Source organism: Chrysemys picta, chromosome 2 (genome assembly GCF_011386835.1).
Source record: "Chrysemys picta bellii isolate R12L10 chromosome 2, ASM1138683v2, whole genome shotgun sequence".
Classification (NCBI taxonomy): domain Eukaryota; kingdom Metazoa; phylum Chordata; order Testudines; family Emydidae; genus Chrysemys; species Chrysemys picta.
In genome coordinates, this window is record NC_088792.1 from 212490336 (window position 1) to 212504516 (window position 14181).

At 39.2% G+C, this 14181-nt stretch overlaps 1 protein-coding gene across 7 annotated transcripts in view; it reads right to left on the reverse strand.

Annotated features, from left to right (window-relative positions):
* Positions 1 to 14181, reverse strand: part of SS18 (SS18 subunit of BAF chromatin remodeling complex) — a 54633-nt gene that overhangs the window by 23899 nt on the left and 16553 nt on the right. For all 7 annotated transcript variants that reach the window (XM_005312164.5, XM_042854855.2, XM_005312160.5 and 4 more), the window contains 2 exons: positions 6062 to 6215; positions 209 to 430 (listed from right to left, as the gene is read on the reverse strand). In XM_005312164.5, coding sequence (XP_005312221.2) covers positions 209 to 430; positions 6062 to 6215 — 376 coding nt within the window. The remainder of the gene's footprint in view (positions 1 to 208; positions 431 to 6061; positions 6216 to 14181) is intronic.

Genomic DNA, 14181 nt, shown 5'->3' on the forward strand with positions numbered 1-14181 from the left:
ACTAGGTGCTGTGGTGCTCAGCATTGCTACACCTAAGTCCCCTCATGGATCCCACCCAAAGATCGTTAGGTACATAAAGATAAAGATATTTAGAGAAGGAAACACTTTAACTTGGAATAAAGGCTTTTTCCCGCCTTTAAAGGCTTATATAAGAGGCCTCATTTTCTAGCTGACCTCCCCCACTTAATAGGAATTAAATTTCATTTACCTTGGTTTGGTTGCATGTTTATGTTTGGTCTGGGGCCATAGTTGCCCATGGGCTGTCCTTGGCTCAGAGTCATCTGATTCTGCACTGGCATGCTTTGCGAAGATGGCACTGAGTGATTATAACCGCCCATGGACCCATGGCTACTTGAAGGCATGTTCATGGAACTGTTTGTCATACTGAGTTGATTAGGCCCAGGTCCTTGCATAGGCATATGGTTAGGTCCTTTGGAGAGAAAAAACATGTTATGTTAAGTACCATTAAATAATCAACAGCAGTCACAACACTAATTATATTATGTACATTTATTAAATCAGCGGGTTGGCTTATGATTTGTTGACCTGATTAAATCATAAAACAGAGTTTGCAATTGTCATTAAGTTTAGTTCCACTGTGACTTTACATTATCTCTTATATAATGGCTGAAACTTTTAAAATAAAAGTTGCAAATGATCATTCAGCCTCTCTTAAATCCATACTCTGTGCAAAGCTAGCCCTTTTAGCACTTAGCTCACATACACCTTGATTTCAACACACCCCTTATTGATCAGCGCAACAGTAGGATCTCTAGGGTCAAGAGCCTGCTATATAGATTTTAATTTATTCATACTAGTTAACCTAGATATTCTTTTGAAACTGGTATTTAATACTTGGGAAATAATAACAAGTACTGACCTGCAGATAGCGCAAAGAAACACACACACACCCCAAATGATTATAAGCATATTTAACATTAGGTTCTAACATCAACTACACAGCCAAAAGCTTACAAATATATTTACAGATTACAGAAAAAAACAGTTAACCTCTCACCATTGCTTCCAGTGAAGACCCAAAGGATGAACAACCTGATCACACACCCATATGGCCAGTTATACCTCTTCACCCTTTACTCCTCCCTTCCTGGCAAGACTGGTTGGAGTTTGATTGATCTCTTGATTATACGCACTTTCAATGGATATTTTAAAAAGAGTATAAACATGACTGCTTGATAGGACACCATCTGATCAGTTTACCTATTCTTTTAGCTGGGAGATGTGAATTGAAGTCCCTTTTCTCCCAACCTGAATATCAGCTGTTCACATTCTAAATATTTATTTTTTGTAACTGGAAATTGCTTCTATAAAGGAATTTTTTTTGTCTCTCTATGGTGGCAGTGGAATACAATTTTATTTTGTACAGCTTTTTTCATATAGGCTTTATCCCCCAAAACTTTACACAGTATTAGATAATACAGTTATAAAGTTACAATGAAAAAATACAAGCAGAGAGAGAAAAACAGGCAAGGGAGAAAATTTTCTGATCAGATATGAGGGTCGAAAAGGTAGTGAAATCAGGAAGGCTTATGTAAATGACAGGCATCCTAAGAGGGAAGTAATGTATGACATGCGGTACCTAAAAGTAGCCCCTGTAACTCTCATATTCATCATTCGTATATGGTTGTAATATTTCATACAAGGCATGCCATGTAAGATACCATATGAAAGGTCATGATCTGCTGAAACCCATTGTTCTGCAAAATACGTATATTGTTAGTGTGTATGATATTATGAGATTTTTCTGTATGGTTGTTATTGAAATATGTTGAGAGTTTGGGAGTCGCCCATTGCTAGTTCTCCAGTGACAACAAAGGAGGTGACCCACAAACAGGAAGGTGTTAAACAACCATTGATCAGCAGGAGAGTTGTAAACAAGAGATTTACAATTCTGTAACAGAGTTGCGTAAGCACTAAACAAATGGGAACTTTTTCCGTAAGCTCGGATTTGCATACGTCGGGTTAATGTAACTCGGGAAGTGTCTGTACCTTATTGAACGGAAGGATAGAAATAGGATAGAGAAATGTGTTGTCAGTAGGAGAACACTTCAACCTCTCTGGTCACTCAATAAGACTTAAAGGTGGAAATTTTGCAACAGAAAAGCTTCAAAAACAGACTCCAACGAGAAGCTGCTGAACTTGAATTAATATGCAAACTAGATACCATTAACTTAGGCTTGAATAGAGACTGGGAATGGCTGAGTCATTACACAGACTGAATCTATTTCCCCATGTTAAGTATCCTCTCACCTCTTGTCAACGGTCTGAAATGGGCCATCTTGATTATCACTACAAAAGTTTTTTTTCTCCTGCTGATAATTGCTCATCTTAATTAATTAGCCTCTTAGAGTTGGTATGGCTACTTCCACCTTTTCATGTTCTGTATGTATATATATCTCCTTACTATATGTTCCATGCTATGCATCTGAAGAAGTGGGCTGTAGCTCACGAAAGCTTATGCTCAAATATATTTGTTAGTCTTTAAGGTGCCACAAGTACTCCTGTTCTTTCTTTAAACTGGTCTTCCATTAGACTGCATCCAGAGAAAATTGGTAATGACTGCCTTCTGTGATCACAGGACAACAGTGCCAGTATGCCACATAATACAATTAAGGGCCTCTGTAGTACATAAAGCCTTTTGTTATCTAGGCCACAAGCTTTTGAACAATCATCTTTTGCCTGATTTCCTTGCCCAGCAGTTATGATCATCAGGGAATTGGTCTACAGTAAGTCCTTTGGTTTGCTCAGCACTGACCATTGTTGGGCAGGTCTTTTTCCATCACAGGACCCTGGCTGTGGAAGACCTTCCCAATAGTAGGCCTTCCTGAATCCATTAAGGGCACGAATTCTATTTACTTCAGGTAGGTCTATTGATAATTTTCCCCACAGCTTCCTTGGTTTTGCATGTTATTAAATGTGCGCTGTATTTGGACTAATTATGTCTTCTTAAATTTTTAAAAATTTGTTTTTGGCTTCTATTACAAAGTGTTTATTGGGATCTGTGATGGGATGGACTAAGCCGGCCTCATGACTCTGCCATATCCCACCCCAGGAAAAGGGCAGCGGAGCGAGTCCTCCAAGCAGCCAGGAGCAGCAGCAGTGTAGTATGCAACCAATCAGAGAGGGACTGCAGAGAGCAGCCAATCCTGGCCTAGCAAAGCTATATAAAAGGAACTGCAGTTTAGTGCAGAGTTCAGTTCCTTGCTGGAGCTGGAGGAGTGTGCATGCTGTGTCTGTCTGGCTGAGGGAGCTACAGGACCTCGGACAGAGCAGTGCTGGCAGAGACTGGGGGAACACGAAGGAGTGCCGGGTTGGCTGCTGGGACTCAACCAGGACAAGGCCCCGAGGTAAGGGTGAAGAATGAGCTGGGGCTGTGGGAAAGTGGCCCAGGGAATCATAGCAGCAACACAGTTTAACTAAAGGGATGTGGTGGATGGCTGCTATATATAGGGTCCCTGGGCTGGGACCTAGATTAGCGGGTGGGCCCGGGTTCCCCCATCAGCCACTGGGGAAGTGGCCTGGCCTTTGATGTGCCCCAGAAGAGGAACTGAACTCTTTTAGTGGCCCAGCAGGAGAGCTGGGACCAGAAAGACCTAGAGAGGTGAAGAGTCTCTGGGTGACGTGACCCCACACCAGGGCCAGAACTGCTTGAAGAGCAGGGACAATTTGAGAGAGCCCAGAAGGGGCTGAGACAGTTCAAAACAGGGTACTGTGATAGGCCCTGCTGAGCTGATTAAGGAGTGAGACCCAAGATAGGGCTGCAGATCAAGAGGTCTTAGGGGCGCTGAGATAGGCGAGATAGGCCCCTGTTGGACTTCTATACCAGAAGGGGTTTGGGTGTTTTGTTCTTTTTGTTTGTTTTTTTATAATCTCACATAGAGACTGTGTGACTTGGCCAAAGGGCTGAGTCACTGAAGACCCACCACAAACAGAGGTGAAGGCATAAGTACTGAGATGGGGTGCTCACGATAGGTGTGTGTGACCTCATTACAGATACTTATTCTGAGATATGTAAATATATAAACACGTACACAAAATAAAATAACTGACTGCAAGCATATATGTCAATTACTAAAGGTCTGGGAACCTTCCACAGACTTAAAAAAAAAAAAAACACGAATTTGCTACAGCTTTGAGCAGGGGGTTGGACTAGATGACCTCCTGAGGTCCCTTCCAACCCTATGATTCTATGACACTTCTATTTCAAAGTTGTACATTTAATATGATTTCCCCCCCCCCCCTTTCTCCAAGGTGTAGGAAAAAACATTCAATGGATTCAGTGTCACCCCCAATATCAGAAATGACCCCATTGTAAACTGTTTATCTTCACATTCTCAGAGAATCTGAAACAGAGAGGAGAAGGAGCAGATGTATATTTAAAAAAAAAGAATATGTTGCAGTAGAGGGTAAATTAAAGCTTGGTTAATAACCATATTTAAATATTCTCTCTATTGGGAGAATACCCAAATAAAATTTATTTACCTTTCACATATTTTCATAAGAGCTCTTTTTGTAGTCTACCGAACTGGCAAAAGATGTACCTTTTTAAGCACCGTAACTTCACTGCAGAATGAAGGGTCAATGCTGACATTGTGACAATGATCTTTTCCAAGGAAACACATTACTATCATAAACACAATATTATGACTTTACTAGAGGCTCAAGAGACTGAATTGTGAAGGACAATGCCATTTTCAATGTGAGCAGATGGACGCTAGGAGAGGCAGGAAACTCCCCACTGAGAATCCCTTGGTTCCATTTAGGAAGTGAACATCATCATATATGACGAAGCAAAAGAGGTCTCTTCTGCCAAATGTGGCCTGTGCTACAAATAGATGATTTAACTAAATTCTGCTCCACCCATATGACACATGTCACTAAAGGACCACTTCTCCCTCTCTAGAGGCTAGCAGCCACTTTTTTCAAAAAGAAATCTGATCGCTATCAGATCATTTGAAACCTAGAGTTGAGGGGAAGCTAGGGACTTGTTACTCTGATAGGAGCTGGAGCAATCACAAGATTTTTACCCTCATGTTTTAAATTCTATCCGATTTATTTATATATCTGTAGAGTTTATCCATGTGCTTGTTTGAGAGGGGTGAGTCTACAGGGAACCTTTGATGGCAGCTTCCTTTCTCTGGAAGAATCATCATCTTAGAGCTTTGGTCTGAAGAGCTCACTTGCACCCACTGTGCGGAGAGCTGAATAAAAGAAATCCTGGGAATGTAGCTTTTAAGTTAAAAGCTAAATTATGAGAAATAGACACTAAGACTTTGAGACTAAATTCTGGGAAGCTGATTCCCTATAAAGAAGTAAGCTTTTCCACAACTCTCTCCATTCTGCTCTTACTGCTAACAGGAGCACTTATCTCTGTAGCCAGGACTGGTGCAGTGTGGAATTTTATCATCTTATTTCATTGCTTTGTTTTTCTACTTCTCAGGTACAGACTGTTTGGTTGCTTTTTTTGCAATTAAATGACTTTAAATTTACACCTGAAACAATAATCTTCAAGCAATTTCTTCACAAATTCCTTAACATTCAATGTCTTCAATAATAAATGGAATACAGAAAATTATAAAAAATTATCTAATTTCCACTAAAGTGTTCTATTTTTAAAGCTTACCCAAATTGAAGCATTCTTTTTAAGTTATATTTACTTTACTACTCTCTCGTTATTTAGCTATGATGATTTTAGAGTCTTTCCTTTATGGAAGGATTTGTATTTCTTCAGCCACAGGCCAATACCTTTCCCCAATAAGCCTTCTAAAGCCAACTGTACTGCATGGTTTCAGACAGACTAAATTTAGCCAGTTCTGTTCATCAGAGGAATGCTGTATGTCAGCTACATCAAAGCCCAAGGGCAGCCTGATAAACACTGAATACAGGTCACGTAGCTCTGTAGCTAACAAACTCTAAGAGAGTTGTACTCGGGGGCATTCAAAGCAGTTTTGTCATCAACAATCTAGTATCCCTTGAGCCCCCATGTCGTTTCAGTTGCTAAGCAACACTGGTGTTAATGTCTTAGAGGAGAAAAACTTACCAGGCATCTGGCCGTTCATCTGGCTCTGCATGTGTGGTGCAGGAGGGCCCCCACCTACCATACCATCTGAAGACATGTTGTGAGAACGTGGAGGTGGGGGAGGGCCACTCTGACTCATCCCTCCTGGACCCATAGGCATATTCTGTGTGGGTGGCTGAAAGGAGACAGTTTAGTCAAACAAGAGAAGCATTTAGTCTGACAAAAATATTATATGTACATATGGTACAACAGTTGCCTATATTGTTAAGTGGGGTATGAAGGAAAGCACTGTGAAAAGCATTTCTTGTCTCTTCTGATACATTTAACTCCTCTTAATATTAATTTTAGTAAAACATTTAATATTTTACATAATGTATTACATCAATTTTACATAATGTATTAGACATACAGCATCTTTCAGCATGGCTATTAAATAAAATACAAATCAATGCCTCATTAAAATAATATCAGAACATTTTAAGATTGCTTAAAAAAATTAACTCCCTACCCATCCACCCCAAAAAGGGCATTTTAAAGAACCACCCCTTTATATCTGCTCTTTCAAAGCAACATTTGTTTGGTATAAAAATAAACATTCTATAATCTTCTCTCACCAACAGTTCCTGGTGCATCCACTGCTAATAACAGACTTTGCACCAGTAAAAAAGTAGTTACAAGAAGAGATGAAAACGCCTAAATGCTGAAAGCATGCCAAAAATCTGCAGTATTACAGAGTAGAACTGTGGGTGTTAGAAGGTCTGACATCCCTTCTTTTCTATCTCTCTGAAGGTTCATAATTTTGTGCTGAACACCCCCTACAGACAGGAAGCACATTAGTGCTGCTCTCCAAAGGTCCAGAGACAGCTGCCTAGAAAGGATGTTTATGGCAAATTTCCTAATGAAATTGTGAGGAAAATCGCTGAATAACCTTGAGAGTTCAAAGAAGGAAAGCAAGAAAAACAATATACATGAGCAGAAATTTACCACTGGACTCTACTGAGGAGGATGTATGGGGGTACAGAAACTGCTGCTAGCTAGCTTCACTGTCCCACGCAACCCTCAGGAGACAATACTAGCCCCCTTGTACACCTCAGCCAAATGCTTTCTGTGGGATAAAAATGCTCTCTATTATGAGAGGGCTAAGATTCTCTCATCTGGGGCTCCTCAGACAACCACCACGATACCTCATGCAGGCTACCATGCTCTGGGGCACCCTCTCCTGTGACACAGGAATGTGGTTATTTTGCCAGATTCCCTTTTACAGAAAGAAATAAGGTGACCAATGAGTGACCTCCTGTGGCTAATTCCCCTACAGCCTTGTCCTTCCCTTCACTATGTCTATTCATCAGGGGTTCAGAAGAAGATAGAACTGGAAGTGGCCACGGTCTTAAAACAATGGATGTAAGTAGCTACCTCTCATTTTTCAGACGAGAGGGCATTTAGTTTCTTGACAATTTCTTTAGGAAGTCTGCTAAAGTTCTTCTTTCTAGGCAGCTGTCTCTACACCCTTGATGGCCAGCCCCAATGTACTTCCAGTAAGCAGGAGGAAGAAAAAAGCAGTGAAGGAGATGGCTTCCCTACTAAAACCCTTCACCTTTCTCTACAATGACAAAAAAGCAAAGAGGTGGATTTTCATAACCAACTTATCTCTCACTGCAGCAGAAAATGGAGGGGGTAAAGAGTGGAAGGCAGCTACCATTCTACAGCAGAACCTCAGGGTTACAAATACCAGAGTTACAAACTGACCAGTCAACCACACACCTCATTTGGAACCGGAAGAACACAATCAGGCAGCAGCAGAAACAAAAAAAAGCAAGTACAGCACAGTTAAATGTAAACTATTAAAATAAAAAGGGAAAGCAGCATTTTTCTTCTGCATAGTAAAGTTTCCAAGCTGTATTAAGTCAATGTAGTTGTAAACTTTTGAAAGAACAACCATAATGTTTTGTTCTGAGTTAAGAACATTTCAGAGTTATGAACAACCTCCATTCCTGAGGTGCTTGTAACTCTGAAGTTCTACGGTACTTGATCTTCCTCCTCTATTAAAGAAGAGGGAGGAGGGAAGGCCTTTTAGGTCCAGCTCTTCTTCCTTCTACTTCAAGAGGCTGACCTTTCCTCACTAGGGTTGTGGGACTCTTTTTGAATTGAGCAAACTAGCTCAAAAATATTTGTCAATAGACACAAGATAAGAAAACTCAAGAGTTTATTTCTCATTTTATTTTAGATGGATTGCTTATTTGGAATCTGTGGAGCACCAATATAGGATCAATAGCATAACATAATACAGGAAGAATTCTCTCAGGGCAGAACCACACAAGTTGAAAGAACCAACAATCTATGTCATTTTTTTTTCTTAACACTTTCCCAGATAAAGAATAACTTTGCTAATGATTTACAGTTGGATTTAGAAAGATTGAGAAAAGGTTAATGTTTACACAGCACTTTCAGGATGAAGATTATCATCAAGTTTCGGCTGTAATTAAGAATGAAGTGGTGAATTCCTTATGGTGGTATTTGCAATAAAGCTAAAATATAATAATAGCCAAAGAGGTTTGCATACCCCCTAAGCAAGAAAAAACTGACAGGAAGGCAAGGGGGAAAAAATATGGCTAAATCACACGGTTCCCAAGGCTATTTGAGCCAAACAGGTACAATACTTCAGAAAATGGAAATCCTACTTTAGTGAAGCCAACAGAAAAGACCATAAACACAGACAGCTTAAAATGTAAGATATAAACTAGAATGGCTAAGAGAGAATTTAAGCAAATAATCAAGGACACAAAAACGTAAATTATACTTGAAACAGGACCTACTGTGAATTAGTGGGTCCACTGAGAGTTACCAGGAAGTTAAGGGATCAATTAAGGAGAATAAAGACATAGCTTCTCTGCAACAATGATTTCTTTGCAACAGTCTCTATCATAGAAGACACTGGGGAAAATACACCTCAGGCACATTCTTTTCAGAAGAAAACAATAAAGTACTGTCAGAAACTGAGTTGCCAGGAGGAGGTGCTAGAGAAAAATTGCTAAATTAAAGTGCAATACCAGAACCAGATGACATTCATCCAATAGTTCTGAAGGCAGTTAAGAACAAAGTGTCAAAGTTGTTAACATAAGCCACCTCTCACTACAATAAACTACTTTGTAAGAGGACTGAAGGTTAACAAATGGTATACCTATCCTCAAAAAAAAAAAAAAAAAAAAAGGCAGTGCAGCTGATCTAGGAATTACAGACCAGTGAGCCTTATACTTCAGTATCAGGTAAACTGACTGAAATAATTAAAAACTGAATAATAAAACACCAAGATGGACACAGGATAAGGACAAATTATCATAGCTCCTATAGAGGGAAATCATGTCTATCTAATCTATTAGAAATCTCTGAATGTGTCAACAAAAAAAGTAGATAAAGGAGAACTAACTGACTCGGTTTATTTAGAATTTCAAAAAGCCTTTGGCAATATCCTTCATATGGGTCTACTGAGGAAACTAAGTAGTGCTGATGCGCATACTGTCATGGATCAGAAGTTGGCTAAGAGAAGAGAAATATTTAATAAATTTAAACATGGAAAAAGGCTACTAACGTGATGCACCAAGGTTCTGTAGAAGAACTGGTGTTTCATATATTTATTTATTGTACTGAAAAAGGGGGCATATAGTTGACAATTTGCAGATGATACAAAATTATTTACATTATTCAACTCTAAAGAGGACTGTGAGGAAGGAATAAGCAATATGATGGCAGATTAAATTCAATATTGATAAAAATAAGATAACATACATTGGAAGGAATGATTTGAGCAACTCAAAAATATTGCAGGGTTCTAACTTTCCTGTAACTACTAACAAAAAAGACCTGGATATCACTGTAGACAGCACAGTGAAAAATGCTCAAAACGCAGAGGCAATCATAAAACAAGAAAAGAAAATGTTGGGTGTATTAAGAATGGGATAAGAAAATATAATGCCATTATATTTATAAATGCTCAGTTCAGTACCATGTTCAGTTTTGGTCACCCCATCCCAAAAAGATATAAGAGAAATAGAAGCACTTCAGAGATAGGCATCAGATGATCAGAGACCTGGAAAGTCTTTCATATAAGAGGTTGAGAAGACTGATACTGTTAATTTTAGAGAGGAGACAAATACAAGGGGATATGATAGCAATACAACCTCATGAATGGTATGGAGCAGTTAAATTAGGAACTCCAATTTACCCTTTCATAGCAAAAAACAAGGGGACATTCAATGAAACTGAATGGAAACAAATATATAACTGATAAGAGGAAATTCCTTTTTATACAACACACAAACTGCTCACGGAATTCACTGAGAAAGTTTTAGGAACAAGTTGTAAGTAGGAGTCAAAAAACAATTACACATGTATATGGACAATGATAACACACAGTTACATTAAATGGGATATACACCCTCATACTGCAGGGCGTAAGTCGACCACTAACTGATGGGGATTAGGAAGAAATTCCCCCTACGTATATAATTATCCACTATGGTGTTTCTAGCACCTTCCTCTGGAGCATCTGGCACTGGCCATTATCAGAGGAAGGATACTGAACTAGATGGACTACTGGCTTGATCTAATATAGCAACTTCCACATTCCTATACGTGATACTGCAAATAGTGGGACCTTATTCAACAGGTAGCCAATCACTTTCCAGCCTGCTTCAAAAATAATTTAACCAGCTATCAGATTAACAGAATCATAGAACTGTAGGACTGGAAGGGACCTCAAAAGGTCATCTAGTCCAGTCCCCTGCATTCATGGCAGAACTAAATATTATCTAGACCACCCCTGAGAGGTGTTTGTCTAACCTGCTCTTAAAAATCTCCAATGATGGAGATTCCACCACCTCACTGGGCAATTTATTCCAGTGCTTAACCACCCTGACAGTTAGGAAGTTTTTCCTAATGTCCAACCTAAATGGCCCTTTCTGCAATTTAAGTCCATAGCTTCTTGTCCTAGCCTCTTAAGTTGAGAACATTTTTTTCTCCTTCCTCCTTGTAATAACCTTTTATGCACTTGAAAATTGTTATCGTGTCCTCTGTCTTCTCTTCTCCAAACTAAACAAACCCAATTTTTTCAATCTTCACTCATAGGTCATGTTTTCTAGACCTGTAATCATTTTTGTTGCTCTTCCCCGGAATTTCTCCACATCTTTCCTGAAATGTGGTGCCCAGAACTGGACACAGTATTCCAGCTGAGGCCTAATCAGCATGGAGTAGAGCAGAAGAATTACTTCTCTTGTCTGGCTTCCAATACTCCTGCTAACACATTTCAGAATGATGTTTGCTCTTGTTGCAACATTGTTCACTATTCATATTTAGCTTGTCATCCACTCTGATCCCCCTCCCTCCCCCCAGCTCTCTTGCTGCAGTACTCCTTCCTAGGAAGTCATTTTGTTTTGTATGTGTGCAACTGACCCTTCCTACTATTAAGTATTAAACCTTTTTGCTTAATATTAAGCTATAACGTTCTGTTTTTTTAAAACCAGATGGAATCTAGGTCAATGGCCTCAATACTTCTTTCATAAGTTAGATCAACTATAAGCATCTTGACCACCTCCAGTAAGAGTGCTAAAACACCAAATAGAAAGAACTTAAATATAAACTGACTTCATATTACTGAAAGGCTAAAACATTAAACATCTTCCAAGTTCATTTTTTTCTTTGAAAAGCAGACTGGCCCAACGTGAAGCCCAGTCAATCTCATACTTAGTCTTAGTGTAAATCCATGTTAAGAGGAAGTTCAGATCTGGAGAGAGTAAGGATGAAGGCTGCTTGGCATGGAAGGATTTTTTCAGGATTAAATGCAGAAGGGAATTATAAGTCCATGGTTTTATTCCAATTACAAACTGGAATCAAATTCAGTATTTTAGGATAAAGATCTATTTTAAATTATATGATAACAGTAAATTAGGGAAGCCAAAAATCATTCTGAGCTGTGCATTCACGCCAACAGTCATGCAGCACTTTTCAAAGCTGTAGTGAGGTTTTCTTCAGGGTTTTAATACGGGACAAAAACAAAGCAGCAAACAAGTGCAAGTCTTGAATTTTCTACTACGACCCTGACTCATATCAATCAGAATTATTATAGTCTTCCTGCTGTCAGTAAAGGACAAAAGATTTGTTTGCAGAGTATTAAACAAGACTTAGATATAAGACTAACTATAGCAGAGACTCTGGAAGGATTAAAACATGTAGGAGAGGAAGTAAGCATTGCTAAATCCTACTAAGGCTTGGTCTACACTAAACCCCCAAATCGAAGTAAGGTACGCAACTTCAGCTACGTGAATAACGTAGCTGAAGTCGACGTACCTTACTTCGAACTTACCGCGGTCCACACCTGGCAGGCAGGCTCCCCCGTCGACTCCGCGTACTCCTCGCGGCGAGCAGGATTACCGGAGTCGACGGGGAGCACTTCTGAGTTCGATTTATCGCGTCCAGACAAGACGCGATAAATCAAACCCAGAAGTTCGATTGCCTGCCGCCGAACCAGCGCGGTAAGTATAGACAAGCCCTAAAACTTTATTGCTAATCTGTAGGGAACGCAAAAAGCATATTTTAAAGTCTGCTTTGAAAACTTTGTTTTTCCTGTAATCATTTTAGGGTTTTTTATTATTGTTTGATATGCAATGTAAACAAACGTTCCCCCACCCTCCTATCGGCAGAAGAGAAATGGAACTAAATCAGGATTTAATAATTTGTGTTCAGGTCTCTGAAGCACAATTCTCTGTAATATAAGATTTCCCATGCCATGAGCTACCCTAACCGGCAGTCTATTGCTAATATCTCAGCCTCTGTCTATTCTATTGATAGGTGGCAATGGCATCTGCAGAGCACTTACTGAGGTGTGAGAGTGGGAAATAAGGTGACAAAAGGCCTGAACTTCTGAGATTTGAATAAGCAAAAATGTGAAAGAAATGTAAATATAGTTATGTTTATTCTGCTACTTTCAAAGAAAAACAGTGGAAGTGTTAGAAAAAAAGCATCATTTTTTTCAAAATGTGATTTTTTTTCATATAACAAAGTATTTGACACCATATGTAGCTGTGAAAATAAAGTTTAATTACAACTGTAATTTATCATCACACTGCTGCTGATAATCTTACTGAAAAGTGATATTAGTGGTAAGAAAGTCCAAAGTAAGAATGACAACCCATTTCCAGGCTGATTTTATATTAATGCTTTTAATATCAAAAGAACTTTGATTTAAATATTTGGATAGAATGTTCACCATGTACACAGTAAAATATTTCATCATTAAAATCAGCTGACCAACCAGAAGAACTTTATTACAATACTTTTAATGTTTGCAGAGCAACCAGTTCTGCTGTTAAAAACAATATGAAATCAGGATAACAACTGGCTTATGATTATATTTTAGGCTCTAATCTGCTGTTAGATGCAGCTATTATGAATAAAATTTATACAGGATACTTAAACTTACTTTAAGACATTTATATTGCCACAGACAATAAGTGAACTTAGGGCACACTTGAGATTCAAAGCTGGATGGGTGTTTGGGGTACTCCATGACAGCAGTGAAAAATGGGTGGATCACTTCTGTTTTTAAGAAACTGATCTTGTCCACCTAGAATAAACCTGTTTTTAAAAAGGCTTTCTTCAGGACACATATAACCTTAGAACAGGTACCTTCTGCTCTTCAACTGTGTAGCTCCTTCTTCTTGGGGAATCAAGGAGGCTATTGCTGAGTTTAAGGCCTAGTCTATACATGTTTTGTTGGCATGGGGGGGGGGGGGGTCCGTTGTTGGGGGAGAAAGCATGTGTGTGTTAAAAAACCACCATCCCTAACCAAAGTAGCTACACTAAAAGCCCGAGGGTAGAGGCAGTTATACCAGCAAAGAAGCTGTTTTGCCAGGACAGCTCATTTCTTTCAGGGAACTGTCATAAGCTAGAACAACAAAAATGTTCTTTCACTAGTGTATCTGATGCTACTCCCCTAGAAGGGTTTGCTGGTGTAGGTGTACTGGCACACTTCTTAGAGCGTAGATAAGGTCTAAGATATCAACAGAAATTGATTTATTGTAGAAATGTTTTGATGGTATTGTGCAAGACTCTGTGATTACTACTGAAGAATTTGCGATCACATAGGCCAG